This window comes from Sarcophilus harrisii, chromosome 4 (genome assembly GCF_902635505.1).
Source record: "Sarcophilus harrisii chromosome 4, mSarHar1.11, whole genome shotgun sequence".
In the NCBI taxonomy this organism is placed as follows: Eukaryota; Metazoa; Chordata; class Mammalia; order Dasyuromorphia; family Dasyuridae; genus Sarcophilus; species Sarcophilus harrisii.
The window spans coordinates 31,199,866-31,218,348 of record NC_045429.1 but is presented as its reverse complement, the minus strand read 5'-3'; the positions used below and the strand labels follow the sequence as shown (position 1 = coordinate 31,218,348).

Below are 18,483 nucleotides of genomic sequence, written 5' to 3'. Positions count from 1 at the left end.
CACAGGTCAGGGGTCACGGTGCCTCTCTCCCCCTCGGCAGCCCCCGCCCCCCGCGGCGCCATGAGCGCCGTGGTCGCCCAGGCCCAGCACATCTTCGGCATCCGCGCCGGGGTCGTCAACAACCTCTGCTTCTTCGACGAGCAGATCATCATCTTTCCGTGCGGGAACTACTGTGTGAAGTACAACGTGGACCAGAAATGGCAGAAGTTCATTCCAGGTACCCGCGGGGGGAGGGGAAACGGAGGCAGGGCCGGGACACTCCCCCTGCGGTCGGCCGGGACACGCCCCTGCGGTCGGCCGAGACACGCCCCCTGAGGCCGGGATACGCCCCTGCGGTCGGCCGGGACACGCCCCCTGCAGCCGTCCCGGACACGCCCCCTGCTGCCGGGACACGCCCCCTGAGGCCGGGACACGCCCCTGCGGTCGGCCCGGACACGCCCCCTGAGGCCGGCCCGATGTGGGGCTGTGGGGGTGAGGTGGGAGGGACCCCTGAGGGTCTCGCCCCCGGAGAGCGAGAGCTGGTCCCCGGCTCCGGCCTTTCCCGCAGCATTGCCCGCCCCCTGGCAGATCCCCCGGCGCCTCCCCGGCCCCGCAGCAGAGAAGCGCCCCCGCCCCTGACCCCCGCGCCGCCCCTCGCAGGCTCAGAGAAGAGTCAGGGCATGCTGGCCCTGGCCATCAGCCCCAACCGGCGCTACCTGGCCATCTCGGAGATCGTGCAGAACAAAGCCACCATCACCATCTACGAGCTCTCGTCGGTGCCTTGCAGGAAGCGGAAGGTCATCAACAACTTCGACTTCACCGTCCACAAGTTCATCAGTCTGGCCTTCTCTCCAGACTCCAAGTACCTCGTGGCCCACACGGGGACCCCCGAGTCCAACCTGGTCTACTGGATGTGGGAGAAGCAGAAAGTGATGGCCATCATCAGGACCGACACTCAAAACAACCCCATCTACCAGGTGACCGGCCGTGGGGACAATCGGGCGAGGGGGGCGTGGGCATTGCCCGGGCCGTGGGGATGACCGGGGGGAGGGGGGCGTGGGCATTGCCCGGGCCGTGGGGATGATCGGGCGAGGGGAGCGTGGGCATTGTCTGGGCCGTGGGGATGACCTGGGGAGGGGAGCATGGGCATTGCCCGGGCCGTGGGGATGACCGGGGGGAGGGGGGCGTGGGCATTGTCTGGGCCATGGGGATGACCTGGGGAGGGGAGCGTGGGCATTGTCCGGCCGTGCTGCACCTGCTTCCCACCCTCCAGGGGCCGGCCCGCCAAGTCCAAAAGAGAGCCACAATGCCGGGGCCACGGGGAGGGAAGATGGCGCAGCATCACGGGGTTGCAGACATACACTCTCTGCGGGGATCATGCAGAGAGCGGGCTTTGGGAGAAGGGAGGAGCCCCTGCCTGGGGTTACCAGGGCTAAAAGCAGGGGCCGGGGTCAGATCCTGGGCCTCCCCCCTGGCACCATGGTCTCACCTGCTCTTCATAAAGGACAGGAAAGGTTTCCCAGCAGGGACAGACTGGGATGAGGGGCCCACAATGTCACCGTCAGCACTAATGATGGACTCTGGGGTCGGTCAGGGTTTCTCCGCAGAAAGGTCCCGGTGCCGGTGTCTGTCTCCTCAGTCCTAGGGCCCACACTGAGCATTTAGGTATTGATCTGCCTCAGGGTGGCCTGGCTGGGCCCACTTCAGAGCCAGTCCTTTGCTACCTAGAGGAGGACTTCTGGGAACAAGTTCATCAGTCTCTCACAATGAGGGCTTCTTCAAAGGCCCCATTCCCTGCACCGGTGGAGATACCTTTGCCTGGCATTTCAGGCCTTCCCCATCCAGCTTCTGCAGAGCCGGTCCTCCTGACCCCCTGCACAGCCTGTCTTCCCCAGACAGATTGGCCTTGGTGCTTCTCTCCATCTGTAGCGTGTCCCCTCAGTGCTCTCCCTCCCCCCTCTGCCTCTCAGAACTGCTAAGCGCCGCCTCCTTATCATGGCCTTTCTCACTCCCCCCAGTTATTAATACCATGCCCACCTAATGCTGCTCCTGTCAGACGAAGAACCAGTATTTTCTTTTCTGTGAGCATGTGTGCCCTCCCTCAAAACAGTGTAAGCTCTCAAGGGCAGGAACTGTTTCATTTTTGTCTTTCCTCCATGCCCAGCACAGTGTCGGATGCACAGCAAACACGTAGCAAATGCTTGCTGACCAATGAATGGTCCCTTGTCTTCTGATCTAGCAGACCCTCCCCCTGCCCTTAGTTTTATTTGTTTTTCCTTTTAAACATTTATTTAAGTTTTGAATTCCAAATCCAGTCCCTCCCTCCTCTTTCCTCTCCATTAGATGGTAAGCAATCAGAAATCAATTATACCTGCCTAAATACATAATATATTTCCATATTAGTCATTTCGGAAAGATACAAATAAAAGGGAAAAAAAAGACAGTGAAAAACAGAATGCCCCCGTCTGTATTCGCATAATACCAGTTCTTTCTCTGGAGGCAACTGGTATGCTTCGTTATTAGTCCTTTGGGATTGCCTCTGATTGTTGGATTGCTGAGAAGAGCTAAGGCATTTGCAGTTTATCCCAGTGTTGCTGTTGTTGCGTACATTCTTCTGGTTCTGTTCCCTTCCCTCAGCATCAGTTCATGTGAGTCCCTCCAGGCCTTTCTGAAATCAGCCTGCTGGTCATTTCTTACAGCGCAGCAAGATTCCATTACGATCATGTACCACAACTTGGTCAGCTAGTCCCTCATCGACAGGCGTCCCTTTGATTTCCAATGTTTAACCACCACAGAAAGAACTGCTATAACTGTTTGTTCAGATAGCGCTTCCCCTTCTTTTGGGCGTCTCTGGGATGCCCACATAGCAGTCCCTCTCCTCTTTTTCACTCTCACTCCCCAACTCATCCCTTCTGTCGGTCTGACTTTTCCCACACTGTTCGGCTGGAGTGTCTGTCTTGGAGGTTTCCAGGCTGTACGTAGGCCGCTCTGTGCCCGGGACTCTAGGTGTTAGGTGGCCTAATTTGTGAGGCCCTAAGACTTGTAGGCGCTGCTCTGTGCCTGGGAGTCTAGAATACATACAACCTAACTTGTGAGGCCCTATGGCTATTATTCCTTTGAAAAGACAAAGAAACTTTGAGAATATAATTGGCAACTGATAGTCAAGTCACAGATCTCACGGGGCCCATCTATAAATGAAGACTTAGAACCCAGGAGCTCTCGCAGTGGGCCCAGCTTACAATGTCAGGGCTCAGGTTAGGGACTTAAGCATCTCTTGCAAACTGGGATTTGTGAAACCCCTTTTCTGTGTGCTAAGAATACCGTTGCTGACGGAGAAACAGGAGTGGAGAGGCAGCAGGGCGCTTGGGGGCCTCAGGCTAACCTGGAGGACCCCATTGTACCATAAGCACAAACAGTGCCTCTGCTTTCAGCCTCCCCGTTCCTCCTGCCTCCCTGTGAACTCTGACTCCAGCTCTGGCACCCCTGCGCCACCTCCCTGCCACCCTCAGCAACAGGGATTACACGTGGACCCCCCCCCGCCTTGCCTAGATGTGGTCCAGCCAGCACGTGCTGATTCCCTCCATTTCTTTTCCCTGTGACTCGATCACCTTTTACAAACCCCGTCTAGAATTTGGTGAGAGCAACAAGTCAGACTCTTCATGTCCCCTCAAACTTCCCTGGGAGTAGCAACCTTAGGTGCCCTGACTGCACAAGAGCAGAGGGCCCAGCAGAGCTGGCCTCCCTTGAAGGCTTCAGCATGACCCTCATGCTGGCACCAGCCTTTCCTCGTAGTGGGAGCTGGCTGCAGCCTTGAGGGGTGCGGAGTGCCAGAGCCGCGGGCCTTTAAACACAGAGGGCATCATGGGGCTGGGGGCAGCTCGGCTCGGCTGCAGCACGGGGAAACCAAAGGCGTTTTCTCTCAGGGTAGGTGAGAAAACGGGCATCATTTTTTCCCTCTTGCAGGTGAGCTTCAATCCCCAAGATAATACTCAGATTTGTGTCGTCGGAAATGGAATCTTTAAACTTTTCCGCTATGCCGAGGGCACGCTGAAACAGACCAATTTTGTACGGGGAGAGCCCCAGAATTACCGGTCTCACGCCTGGATCTCTGAAGAGCGGATCGTCGTGGGCACTGACACGGGCAAGCTCTTTTTGTTCGAATCTGGGGATCTTCGCTGGGAAACGAGCATTGTGTGCAGGGAGACGCCCAGCGACACCAAGAAACTGGAGGTGGTGCACGAGTCGGAAAGGTAACGGGGCCTCTCGGCGGGCGTCGGGGATGAGGGGTCCTGGGCGTCCGGCGGCTTCTCTCTGGCCTCTGCAGCTCTGCACCAGCTGTCTCGGCCACAAGAGGGGAGGCCTGTGAGATTGTTGGGGGGTCCAGTAAGAAACCTTACCTGGGGACACTGGTCTATGAATTTGTTAATCAGGGAACTAGGCCCTGCACTGAGCAGCAGGGACACAGAGACCTAAGGGATGCAGTTGCTGCCCTCAGGGGGCTCACACTCTTTGAGACCCACAGAGAAGCATCTGTCGGATGGACACAGTGATTTTGGTGGGAGTCAGAGCCCCCTCAGAGAGAAAGATTGAGAAAGCCTCAAGAAAGCGATAGGAGAGCTGAGCCCCAAAGGGAGCTAGGAATGCCAAGAGGCAGAATAAGGAGGGCAGAGCATCCCCAGCATTGGTATAGCCTGGGCAGAGACGCAGAGGCTGGGCATGGGCTGAGGCAGGGAGGGTGGGCTCTAAAGTGTGATGCCAGAGGGAAGCCTTTCTTTGAATAGAGATAATATAAGTCTTTTTAAAAGTATTTAAGGCTTGCACCATCATCCGGAGTCATGAATTCCTAAGCTTTGCCAGCACTTGTGCAGAGCAGGATGTTCTATGGTCTGCCCCAAGCTGGGCCTTGCCAGGCCTTAAAGGTGCGCCATTGGGGATGGCCCTTGCAGACCTCTGCCTGCCCGCCCTTCTCACACTTGATCTTCCAGACAATCCCACGTTGTACTTTATCCATGGCTGCCCCAGCCCATATTAGCTGCCTACCTCTCTTGGTCGCCCCCCTGTTCAATATCCCTGCCCTCTCCTCTGGGTGCCACAAGTGTGGAGGAGAATGTGTGCTGCGTCAACCAGGCCCCCATCCCCCTGAGGGATGCCGAGCCCTTGGCCACGTTCCAGAAGCACGTGGCCTTTGTGTGGATTTAGGAGAAACCCCTGGGATGCTGCCTTCATCCCAATTTGGTCTGTCCCGTGGGGAGTCTCCCAAGCTTTCCTAATGGCAGAGGTTTGAAGGGAACCGTACCTAGCTCTGAAATGCACCCCGTGCCTCCAGTGACTCGTCCCAATGGCAGAACCAGTCCGAGCCTTGGAGCTTACGTTCTTAGATGCCTTGTCTGTGATTAGTGAAGAGCTGGGCGCGCTCTGGGAGGAAGTCCACCTGCAGGGACAGACCAGCTCTTGCTCCGAAATCTTCACGGCTTCCTGTGTCATCCAGCCAGGGTGTGTCAAAGCCTCCTGGTGCCTCCGGGCTCAGCCTCCTCTGAATCAGCACCTGGCACACAACAAAAATGGGGGCAGGTGGCACGTTAGCTGGGACTAGAGGGAAGTGAGGAGACCGGGACGAGGGAGAGAGTTCAGGGGCAAGCCCATGTATGTGGCCAGGCCGAACGTGGCACGTCTTGTGTGAGGAGTGATGGGGCCAGTGTCACTGGCTCAGAGAATGTGACTGGAGAGGCCGGCTTGTGAGTCCTAAGGGGAGGATTCTGTCCTTGATCCTGGAGGTAATGGGGGTGGGGGGGGCAGTGACATGGCAAACATGGACTCAGGGAAGATCTCTGACAGCCGGATGGAGAGTGGACTAGAGTGGGGAGAGCTGGGTCAGCCAAAACTCCGTCTCCACCTGGCTCAGTCTTGGGGAGGCCCAGAGCGAGCCCTCCCTCCTCCTCGCTATCAGTGACCTCCACGCCAGGGAAGCTCTTCCTGTGGTTCCCACAATCTTTTTCTTTTGCAGCCTCATTGAATTCCCAGCCCCCAGCTCTCCTGACTATTCCAGCGAGCAGCTCTTTGTGGAGAAGAGCGAGAGCCAGAATATGACGCTGCCCCAGGTGTCGGCCATTGCCGTGTACTCCAAGGGCTTCGCCTGTTCGGCGGGCCTGGGCCGAGTCCTGCTCTATGAGAAGATGGAAGAGAAGGACGCCTATCGGGAGAGCCGGGAGATCCGGGTAAGGGAGGGGCCAGGGGCGTGGGAAAGGGGCCCCCCATGTGCACTTAAGGCTTCCTTGGGAGAGAACATGGCCCCCAGGCTCCCCCTGGGATCAGAGGGGGTGGGGCAGCAGGATACCCTCAGGCTCCACCACAGAGGCCGGGCCTGTGGGCCCAAGGGGGATGGATCTACAGTGAACATCTGTTAAGTGCCTACTGTGTGCCAAGTTGTGGGGCAGGTTCTGCCTTCAGGGAGCTTACACTCCACGGGGAGATAAGCACCTTCACATAAGACAGACACCAGATGGATAGGAGGAGAGATCCCACCGCAAGGACCCGGACTGAGCCCAGTGGGGAAGGTGGAAGGCGGGGTCAGGGCCAAGGCACCATGCTGCTACGGCATCCAGGAGGGAGAAAAAGGCTGTGCCTGAGGCAGGGCAGGGTCAGGCAAAAGCAATCCCCCCCCTGGCCTTGTCCAAGCCTGTATGTGAGCTCATCAGCTCGCTGCCAAGAGGTGGGGAAACATCAGGCCTCCGGAATCCTGCTGGACCAAGGCACTGATCAGAGGTCCCCAGTTCTTTTTCCTGGGATGTTGCTACTGAGCAATGTGTTCTCCTAGAACTTCTCAGCGAATTAGATCCCTCTTTTCCCCTAGTCCCTTCATAGAAGTCTTATCCCTCTCTCAACCTCACAAATCTTCTTTTATACATTTAACATTCTTAATATACATTTATATACATTAATATACATTATGTACTTAATGTATATGTAAATATACATATACATATACATTTATATACATTATATACTTAATATACATTTCATACATTTAACGTTGGGTAACAATTCTTCTCATCAATGTAAATCAGTTGATCAATTATGAAAGGCTTGGTTCTTCTCAGTAGTTCAGTGATCCAAAGCAATCCTGATAGATTTTGGACAGAACTAAGAGACTGCATGTAAATCAACACGTGCTGTGTTTACTTCTTTTTTTTCTCTCCCGTTTGCTCTGATTTTTCTCTCCCATATAATTCATAAAACAATGTGTATTAAAAATAAACTAAAGAAAATCAATTTGAATCAGTATTATCTACATCTTGAAAATGAGACCCTTATCAGAGCAACCTGCTGCAAAGATAGTTTCCCACTTAACTGTTTTACTTCTAATTTTAATTATATTGGTTTCATTTATACAAATTCTTTTAAATTTTATGTAATCAAAATTGTCCATCTGTTATGATGCCCTCTATCCTTTTTTTTTGGTCATGAATTCTTCTTCTCCCCATAGATCCAAAACCTAATTAATTTCTCCTTAGCTCCCCTGATTTGTTTATAATGTCTCCCTCCATATCTAATGCATTCATTTGGAGCTTTTCTTGATAGATGATGTGACATATTAGTCTCAACCTGATTTCTGCTTAACCCCAGCTGCTTTTTATTAAATAATGAGCCCTTATCTCAGTTCTTGAGGTCTTTGAGATTAACAAACAGTAGAGGTAATTGTTTAACTGCTTCTTCATATTGTATATGTAATCTATTCCACTGATCAATCACTCTCTTTTTTTAAACTAGTATCAGACCATTTTGATGATTACTGCTTTATAGTAGTTTCCACAGTTTGAGATCTGGTATTTGTAGGCCCTCTTCTTTCACACCTTTTTTTTTTTCATTTTTTCCCTGGAGATTCTCAACCTTTTGTTCCTCTAGATAGTATCTTGATTGACTTGACACTGAATAAGTATAATGGCTTACGCAGTAATTTTTATTTTTCCAATTATTTTGTTCTGTCTTTATTTCTATAGAAATAAAGTTTCTTATAATTATAGTCATGTAGCATCCATGTGTGATCCAGTAGATAGATCATCAAGTATTTTATTTCTATCATTTTTAATGGAACTTCTGTCTGTTTTGGAGAATATACAGAAATGCTGATGATTTATGATAATTTCTTTTATATTCTGTAATTGTACTGAATGTATTAGTTGTTACAGTTAATTTTTAGTTGACCCTTTGGACTTCTCAGCATACACCATCATATTATCTGCAGAAAACAATAGTTTCATTTCTTTTTTGCCTGTGTTTATTCTTTTGATTTTTTTTTCTTATCTTATTGTAAGAATGTGCATTTTTAGCACCATATTAAATTGTAGTGATAACAATGAACATTCAACTTTGATTCATTTTCTTTATGAAAAGTCTTTAATCTTTTTCTATTACATATATTTGCTCTTGGTTTTTTAGATATATGCTACTTATCCCTTTAAGGAAAAACCCATTTGTTCCTGTGCTCTCTAATGGTTTTGACAGAAAAGGGTATTGGATTTTGTCAAAATCTCTTCAACATTTATATAATGTGGTTTTTGTTATTTTTCTTTTTAACATGATCAATTATATTTCTGATAAGTTTTCCTTTTATCGAAAAACCTGTATTTTTAGTAAAGATTCTGTTTGGTTTGGTGTATAATCTTTTTTTTTCTTTTTGCTGGTCACTGGCATTTTCTTTTTTAATTAAGTTATTTTAATACACTGCTTTATGAGTCATGTTGGGAGAGAAAAATTAGGAGAAAAGGGAAAAACCTTGGGAGAGGAAAAAAAAGTGAACATAGTGTGTGTTGATTTACATTCAATCTCCATAATTCTTTTTTCTGGATGGAGATGATGTTTTCTATGCAAAGTCTATTAGGTTTGCTTTGGATCACTGAAACACTGAGAAGAACCAAGCTTATCATAGTTGATCATTGTACATTCTTGCTGTTATTATATACAATGTATTCCTAGTTCTGCTTGTTTTGCTCAGTATCAATTCATATAAATCTTTCCAGGATATTCTAAAAATCAGCTTGTTCATCGTTTTTTACAGAACAATAATTTTCTATTACCTTCATATATCTTCAGCTTATTCAGCCATTCCCCAATTGGTAGTATATATGCTTTTTAATATGATATTTTTGCCTCTTTGCTAGTATTTTATTTAAATTTTTGCACTACTGTTCTCTAGGGATATTGGTCTACAGTTTTCTTTCTCTGCTTTTTCTCTCCCTGATTTTGGTATCAGCTTCCTATTATACATAGAAGTCACTTGAAAGAGTCCCTTATTTTTCTATTCTGGCAAATAATTTAAGTAATATTAAAATTGTTGTTTAAAATATTTGGTAGTCCTAATTCTGCTTGTTTTGCTCAGTATCAGTTTGTATAAATCTTTCCAGGCTCATCAAATGTGTTTCATCCTTCAGTCTGAGTCTTACCTTTCAGCCAGGTGATAGGTAGCATGTTTCATTATGGATCCTCTGCATTGTGGTTGGTCATTATGCTGATTGCAGTTACCCAGTCCTTCCCGGTTACTCATCTCCAATCCATTCTGTGTATCTTGTTGGAATAAAGTTGTTTGTATGTTGTCTTTCCCTCCGTTCAGTGGGGGCCCCTCCAGGGCTGGGTCTGTCTTTTGTATCTCCAGGGCTTAGCACAAGATAGACACTGCTTATGACTGACTGCCTGCACTTGTCTGTGTGCCGCTCTGGTGGTGGGGACTTGTAAGTCCTGGGACATGGCTAAACTGAGGAATTGGGAGCTTAGAGTGCTTGAGGGAGCATCAGTATCGCTGTTAAAGTTGAGGAGGAAGGACTGTGAGCCAGACACTGAATCTGAGAGGGGCCTAGACATCTGCAGACAACTGCTCTGAGAATCTTGACTGAGGGACAAACACAAGGAACTGAAAGCACGGAGGGAATGGTCAGACCATCTGTGAGTCTTCCTGGGAGGAGGAGAGATGCAAGGCTGCTGGTGGTAGATTAACTGAGAGGCCAGATTGAGACACCACCAAAACATCCTTCTGGGAATGTGAAAGTTAGAACAGTCCCCAGATGGGGAGAGTCCCTCTGTCCTCTGCTCGGTCTGTCTGTGTCTCTGGGATTGTCCCCAGGGATTGTACTTTGAAGGATGTAAGGTGATATCCAAATGAGAATTCTGCCAAAGCTAAAGGCCTCTAGCGCCTAAAAGACAAGATAACAGAGGGAAAAGCAAAAACCTTCAGATGGAAAACCTTTTGCCTCTCTTAGAAAGGATGGAAAGCTTGGATCCTTGGGTTGCATATGAATTAGCCTGCAATCGAGTGAACTTACCCTTAGTTTGTTTGACAAACTACATGAGATTCCTCAAGAGAATTGGAGATGAAAATGACTCTTCTATAGCCATCCACAGGACCACGTAGGATGGTTTAGTCTGGCTCAGGGGCTTTGGAGTCGGGAAGATTTGGTCTGGAGGAGGACCCTCGGCTAGAGCTGAGCCTCTGAGGGAGTCCCAGGGAAGAGGTTTCTGCCTGTCCCAAGCTAAGGGCCATTTCCCTAGCAGAAGGAGCTTGGTAGCTCTGCAGGTAAAAAGCTCAGTGACCAAATGTAGAAAAGGGCCAGAGTGAGCCCAGGAGACAGCGAAGACACCATGTCTTCGGAAGGACCATCTAGTGAGCCACCTGCCCCATCTGGGGGCCAATGGCAAGGTGGCCTGCTGGGCCTGGTAAGGAGGTAGCGAGTGGCCCGGCCCGGTCCTCCAGCCCCTTGCCCACTAGCAAGAGCTTCAGCTCAGGCTGGCTCCCCAGGGTGCATTGTGCCTGTCAGGGAGCCGGCCCTGCTCAGCCTGTAACAGCTAGTCGGAAAGGACTTTTAGGGAGAGAAGGGGCGTTGGGGGCCCGCGGCTCCAGAGCTGGGCCTTGCCTGGGCACTTGTACCCCACGTGTGTCTCACTTTTATTATGTTCCAGGCTTCCCCCACGCTTGTGTATATTTGTGGCAGAGTGCCCCCCCCCCCCCCCCCCCCCCCGAAGGGAGAGGAAATGCTTTGTGACTCTTGCCCTTAAAGATCCGAGTCTGTCGGCCGGCAAGTTAGCATTTAGATCCCCGAGAGGGACGGGCTCCCCTGAGGAGCTGCTGCTGGGGGCGAAAATGAGCGGTCGGAGCCGGAGCGTGTTACAGACACTGATGGGGCCTAGTTGAGGCAGGCGGGGAGAGCCCTCAGACAGGAAGGGGCCACATGTCCAGGGCTTGGAGGAACAGCAGAAAGGGTGTGGGGACAGCCTGGGGAAGAGAGAACCTGAGGGGTCTGTCACAGGGGGATGTGGCTTGGCTCGGGGGGGAGGGGTTCAGGCTCAATATCATTAAATCATTCTAAGATTGGATCCATTGGTCCCAAGGGAGGGCTGGCTGCCTCTGGGAGTCTTGAGGTATCCAGACACTGTGGCTTGTTGTCACAAATGCTATTGAAGAGAGGATTCTTGTTCAGGTGTGACGTGGACTGGGCAGCCACTGACATAATTTCCATGCCTGAAGTTTGTGATTTCCTGAATTTCCATGACATGGGGAATAAAGGGAGGGGACAGACTGTTGGCTTGGTGGTGGCGTAGAGCCCGTGTGGGCTTAGAAGTGGCAGGTGGGACCGATTGGATGTGGCCAGGAGTCTTGACAATGACCCTGCAGCCACATCCCGCCCACTGGGTGTGGAGTGAGGAATCTCACCTTAGGGGTTCAAGCAAAGGCCCCTAGGACTCAGTGCTGGCCCAAGCCACATAATACATGCGGCTTTGGGGGAGGGGAGGGCACACGCCTCGAACCCATCAGAGAAGCCCAGGCAGTCCGTGTCTGCAGTGCCTGGCCCAGCCCCCAGGACCCCACCTCCAGACTGGGCCTCAGGCCCCCTGGGGAGGGGGACGGCCCTGTGGTACTAGAGGGTCCAGCTGAGTGCTTTCCCTCCCTTTTCTTTATTACAAGGGTGCCCCAGTGGAGGGGAGGGGTGTTTTTCTCTCCTTCATTTTTGTTTGTTTTTCTGGGGGGGCTTTTCTTGGGGTCAAGAGCCTTGCTCTGGGTCACACAGCTACCAAGCGCCAGAGGCTGGATTTGTACTCGGGTCCTGACGCCAGGGCCATCCTGCCACCCCGAGGGAGGTGGTGACAGAACAGCAAAAGTCACCAGTAAGAATTTAGAAGAAAAAATGACTCCTTTGGCCTGAGTGGTTTGTGGTTTTCCCAGGGAAAGCCTCCTGCCAGGAAAGGCAGCTTCCCCTCCCCAGCACAGGGCAGTTCAGTCCTGCCTCGGCGGCGGGAGAAGCTGAGGGCGTCCGAGGCCTCCGTAGCCTGCCCTGCGCTGATGATCGGCAAGACTAGGCCGAGGAAGTGACTTATTGGCCGTCCTCATCTCATGGCACGATGAATGGCACGCTGGCCTTGGAATCAAGAAGAGCTGAGTTCAAAACTCACTTCTCACACTTCCCGGCCTGGGACCCTTGGCAGATCACACCCCCTCAGTCCCCCTCAGTGTCCTCATCTGTAAAATGGGAGTGATGATAAGAGCTATGATTCAGGTAAAAGGCACTAGAGCTAACTGCAGTCTCCTCCTCCCCTGGTCCGGTCGGCAGATTCCCTTGGACCAGCACAGCAATGACCCGAGCCAGTCCAACAAACAGGAGATTGTCTGTATGTGCTTCAGCCCCTCCGAGGAGACGCTGATCATCAGCACCAGCAAAAGCCAGCTCTACAGCATCGCCATGTCCCTGACGGAGATCAGCAAGGTGAGTCAGGAGGTCCACCCTGGGCAAGGCCCGGCCTCTTCTTCCCTCTCTGGGAAGTGAGGGAACCTCGAGGGCTCCTTCCAGCTCCGAGCCCATGAACTGGGGACTCTAGGAAGAGGAAGCGTCCTCTTTGCTAAGTAATTCCTACATGATCAGGTGTCCTGATCAACAAACACTTATTAAGCACCTGTGGTGTACCAGGTACTGGGATAAAAAGGCAAGAACCCAAAAAAGGAACCTAAGCCATCCTTCGATGTGTCCAGGCGATATGAAGCGGCTCCTCCCAAGTGCCAGTGACCCCCTTGTATCTGTTCCTCCACGTTCTGTTGCCTCCATGATGTGTTGGGCAGCAGAAAGCCCCAGGAGACTGTGGCCCGGACTTGCTGTCCCTCAGCATTATTTCTTCCCAGTCTAATTTCCTCAGCTTCTAGGCCTGTCCCACCTGGAGTGACCCGCGAGGGACCTGGGGAGTGCCCATTTGAGAGTCCTTGTGTGATTTTCCCAGGGGGAGCCCGCCCAATTTGAGTTTCTCATGTACTCGCTACATTCTGCGGCCATCACAGGGCTGGCCGTCTGTATCCGCAAGCCCCTCATTGCTACCTGTTCCCTGGACCGATCAGTGCGCATCTGGAACTATGAAACCAAGTAAGAAAGACAAAGCCTGACCCTGGGAGGTTTGCCTCCCTGTTGCCTGCCCAGATTTCGTGGGCTGTCCCAACTCGCCGGGCAGGGGCCAGACGGCCGCCACAACACCCGGGAGGCCTCCTCCTGAGCCCTGCCTGAGACACACGCTGGCTAGGTGACTGTCCTCCTCAGGGCCCTTCTGTCAGGGGAGGTGCCACTGTGCCCTGGGGAAAGTCTGGGCTCCAGGGACACGGAGACAAAAAGCCAGGAATCCTGCTCTTCTGTCGGGGGGTGGGAAGAGGTGGGCTCGGGTCAGCACTGGCACCAGGGAGCTGCCTGCCGGGGGGGCTGGGCCGCCGACTGGCATGCTATGGAGGAGAGTGATGGAGAGCCCTCGTCCGTCCTGTCCCCAGTAACCTGGAGCTGTACAGAGAATACCAGGAGGAGGCGTACACGGTCTCTCTTCACCCCTCCGGGCACTTCACCGTGGTCGGCTTTGCCGACAAACTACGCATCATGAATCTGCTCATTAATGACATCCGGGCTTTCAAGGAGTTCCCCATCCGAGGGTGCCGAGAGGTAAGAGCTCCCGGGAGGCAGCGAGCAAGGCCAGGCCTCCTGGGAGGCACACGGGGGCTCGCTCATCATCTCCCCTGGAGGGCATCCGGCCTCTGCCTGCAGGGGCGCTTTCCCCTCAGGGACAGCTGGGCTCGCGGGCAGTTCTCCTTTCCTTGAGGAAAGCCTGGCCCTTGTTGCCCTGCATAGGATCCATTTCTTCTGTCTGCCCAAGTCATTTATCTTTGTCCCCACATTGGTCTTCACCCACATTCTCCCCACCAAACTTCCCCCTGCTGCTCACTCCTGGATAAATAACCTCTTAATGGCCAGTGGGCCAGACTTCCATCCTACCCCCTTTAAGGGATGGCATGTGACTGCCAAGAGGCCTAGGGCGGAGGCCAGAGTAACGCAGCCTTCCGGCCCCTTTTCTTACTGCCCCCAAAATGGGCTGGTGCCTGGGAGAACCAGCCCCAAGCAGGGAGTCAAAAGGGGCCCGGACTGGAAGTCAGGAGCACGTGAAGGGATCTGCAAAGTTGTGCCGGGTGGGGGGGGATTATCCATCACAGACTGCCCTCCCTGGTCAGCCCAGTGGGCAAAATGTCCACTGCAGCCATTGCTGCCCCTGCCCCCAGCCCATGCTGACGTGGCTGAGTCACATTGGAAGGACCTGGAGCTGTCTGAGGGTCCTGAGGCAAGACCTCTCTCACCCCAACACTTGCAGTGTGCCTTTAGTAATGGAGGTCACCTGTTTGCCGCTGTCAATGGGAACGTGATCCACGTCTACACCTCAACCAGCCTGGAGAATATCAGCAACCTGAAGGGACACACTGGCAAGGTGAGGGGGACTGAGGGGGAGGGAAGGCCCCCGCCAGACCCACGGTGAGGGGCCCAGGCAGGGAGGGGCTCTGGTCCAGGCTATAGGGAATCTTCCCCCACCATATTCATGTGAGAGCAAGCTCACACACACACACACACACACTCTCACACACACGTGTGAGCCTTCTGGCCTAGGCCCAAGGTGAATGTCACAATGCACTTTGAGGCTGCCAGATGACAGATTGACTCAAATTGAGTTTGCAGTCACAGGAAGAGCCTCGGAGGTTCCCTCCCCAATATCCATGACCACGAGCCTCCAGCCCCATCTCCCGTGGCAGCCCCTTCCACTTTGTACACATCTTGTTGCTGGGAAGTCTTTCCAGACACTGAAACAGGCTGGGACTTCTTGAAACTTCTCTCGGTGCTTCAGGTTCTGCCCTCTTGGGTCGAGTAAACAAGCATTCTCTTTAGATACTTGAAAAACAGCCCAAGTGTTCTCTTCTTGCTCCACGTATCCAGGTCCTTCACCCGATCTCCACTTGTCGAGCACTCATGGCCCCTTGCCCCCGTCATTTCTTTCTCTCTCTCCTTCTTGCACCCAGAACTGTAGCCAGTAACCCCGACTTGGGTTACAAGGACTACATCAAGGCTTATCTCCATCCATGTTCTGGTCACTCACAGTAGATCATGAGGCCATCCCTGAATGGATGGAGAAAGTTGTCCCCTCCTGGTGGGCTTCAGCCTGGAAAAGCTTCACCTTGGCTCTTACGTCCTTGCCCCCTTGGCTCAGTATAGTGGGGAGCCGGCACTAATCTACAGCCACATAAGGCCAACCTTGAATAGGTTGAATCTCCTAATCACATCCTAACTTTGAATAGGCAGATATCTAGGCATCCCCTAATCACATCATAGGGCTTCCTGCCACCAGAAACATCTGAGCAGCTCATCCTTGGGCGGGATACCAACCCTTTGTCTAGGACCCCCACCCTGTACTGTGTTTGAACAACCCTGCCTTCTTTTCTACTGCTATATATATCTGTACTATTGCACCCATTAAAATGAGGCTTGATCAGAATGATTTGACTTGCCTCCATTTTGCGCGTCCCCTCTCTCTCTTGCCCTTATCTCTTTTCTTCCAGGGTAGACAGGTAGAGCATTCTCTAGAGGGACGTGGGCACACATACACAGAGCACCTTGCTAGAGGAAAATGGATAGGAAACTCCTGTGACCAAGATGGCTCATGTTTCCAGCATGCCCTTCCTGTCCTTGGGATGTCCTGACATGGCAGGGTCTCTTCTGGGCAGCTCATTAGCTGGTTTCCTTGGGCCCGATCTTCTCTGCAGCCCTTTGATCAGGGGTGACTCTCTTGACTCACAAAGCTCCTTCATTCTTGTGCTTTGACTAACTGGGCCGGGTCCATATCAGGTACAGGGTGGGTTCAAGGTCTGGGTTCTTCCATAATGAGTTCCAGAGTTCCAGAGAACTCCTCAGAGTTCTCTCCTTTTTCAATAGATTGCCAAGGGAGTGCCTTGCTCTTTAAAGAATCACTAAGTACATGGCTAAACCAATGGCTATCTGCTTTCCAATTGTATCAAGTTTGGTCACACACACACACACATACACACACAGAAATCTGGATCACAGTCCAAACTATATCAAGCAACAGTCATCACAAACATTTGGTACTAGTTAAAAAACAGAAAAAAATCAATCATTGAAATAGACAAGAGAATGGAGAATCAGAAATAATGGAATTCAAGAAACCAGTGTTCAATAAATTCAAAACTCTAAATTACCTTGGGAAAAACTCCTTTTGGGATAAGAACTGTTGAAAACACTAGAAACCAAACTGGCACAAATTAGATTTAGACCAGCATCTCACATTATAATCCACATGATGACTGCTGAATATCCTGTTCAACATATGTACCCTGAATAGAAAAGATCATACCATTAAAAAGTGAGAAGAAGCTCATCATATCCCTCTCGTGGCTCTGGGGAGGAGATGTGTTGTTAATTAAGCAAGAAATGGAGGCAGTCACAAAAGATAGATAATTCTGACGTAATGTGTTAGAAAAACTTTTGCGTGAACAAAATTAATACATCTGACATAAGATAAAGAGTGGTTGACTGGGGGGAAGTATTTAAATCAAATATCTCCCAATAAGATTTAATATCCAAGGTATATAGACAACAGAAATGTAAAAGGTCAAAAGCCATTCTCCAATCGATAAGGGATCAAAAGATAGAAGTGGATTGTTCTCAGTGGAAGACTTTCAAACTTGATGACAACATGAAAGAATGCTCCATTTCACTGATAATGGAAATGTTAATTAAAACAACTTGGAAATTTCATCTCATACCTGTTAAGGACCACACCTAAGTGTGAAGGGGCAGGTTGATTCTCCAAGGTTGACTCTCCCCAAAGCTGTGAATTATAACACCCCTGAAGGAGTTGCAAATCAGCCTTTACTGACACAGATGTGGCTTGTGGATTGGCAAAGAAATAATTTGGAGGCAAGAGGGAAGAGGAGAGAGATCAGAGAATGCATCTGCCTCTCAGTTGCCTTGTATGTTATCATCCTTTCACATGAAGGGATCTGTTCTACTGGTCAGAATGAGATCCTCAGTGGTCACTAGCAGATGGTTCCTGTAACACCCAGTAGCCACTAATAGGTGGCTCCCATAACAAATGACACCCAACGTGGGGCACAAGAAACATAAGAAAGAAGCAGCCATGCTTGAGAGCTGTTCATGAGTAGGATCCTCCCAGAAGAGTTCCTTCGGTGACCCATGAGGAAGGAAAGGGAGAAGAGACCCAATAAGACTTTTTTAGTCGGGGTAATTAAAATGTGCTAACACATCAAAGAGCCAAGCCAGAAGATTGATGAGGGACTTATGAAAAAAGCCTACTCTGACTACAATCTTGCTTGTCCATTTGAAAAAAAGTTTGCCTCCATGATAGACTATTACAATATTAGAGCAAGCTACATCTTGCAAAATTCAACACCTGCTCTAGCATCTCACCCTCAAACCATCCAGAGGAGTAGGACAGAAAAGACTGTGATAGTGCTGTTTGCATTCCTGTTACAAATAATAGCTGCTTCACAATATCGGACAAACTTACTGATCATGCTGTTGGGGAAAAATAATCATGTTCCTATAAAACAAAAAATGGCAAATTGTTAAGGACTATGTCTAAGTGTGAAGGGGCAGGTAAATTCTCCACAGCTGTGAGTCATAACACCCCTGAAGGAATTACAAATCAGCCTTTACTGATGTAGCTTGTGAATTGGAAATGAAATAAATTGGAGGCAAGAGGAAAGAGGAGAGAGGCCAGAGAATACTGCTGCCTTTCAGTTCCTTGTATCTTTTCATCCTCTCACATGGAGGGATCTATTTTGCTGGTCAGAATTAGATCCCCAGCAGACACTAGTATGTGGCTCCCATAACACCCAGCAGCCACTAACATGTTGCTCCCCTAACACATACCCAGAAACCCTGGGTAGAAAATGGACCCACTAACACATTGTGGATTGAGTTGTGAATTGGTCCAATTCTGGAAAGCAAGTTTTAAGTATGTAAATAAAGTGGATCCATATCCTTTTCTAACCCAGAAATTCCACTTGTAAACTTATGCTAGGTATGTACTGCTACATGTATCCACTAAGTGATCCAGTAAATAGAACTCATGAAATGGTGGTGTCTGAATCAAAATTTCTTTCAGAATCCAAAATCATCTTTATTGAAAAAGGCGAAA

At 50.6% G+C, this 18,483-nt stretch overlaps 1 protein-coding gene across 1 annotated transcript in view; it reads left to right on the top strand.

The window, feature by feature from the left end:
• Positions 1–18,483, top strand: part of CFAP57 (cilia and flagella associated protein 57) — a 43,804-nt gene that overhangs the window by 201 nt on the left and 25,120 nt on the right. Inside the window, exons 2-9 of the mRNA XM_031969292.1 lie at positions 41–217; positions 640–956; positions 3,943–4,229; positions 5,984–6,194; positions 12,573–12,725; positions 13,231–13,370; positions 13,763–13,928; positions 14,629–14,742. Of these exons, the coding sequence (XP_031825152.1) occupies positions 61–217; positions 640–956; positions 3,943–4,229; positions 5,984–6,194; positions 12,573–12,725; positions 13,231–13,370; positions 13,763–13,928; positions 14,629–14,742 (1,545 nt within the window). The 5' untranslated portion in view covers positions 41–60. The remainder of the gene's footprint in view (positions 1–40; positions 218–639; positions 957–3,942; positions 4,230–5,983; positions 6,195–12,572; positions 12,726–13,230; positions 13,371–13,762; positions 13,929–14,628; positions 14,743–18,483) is intronic.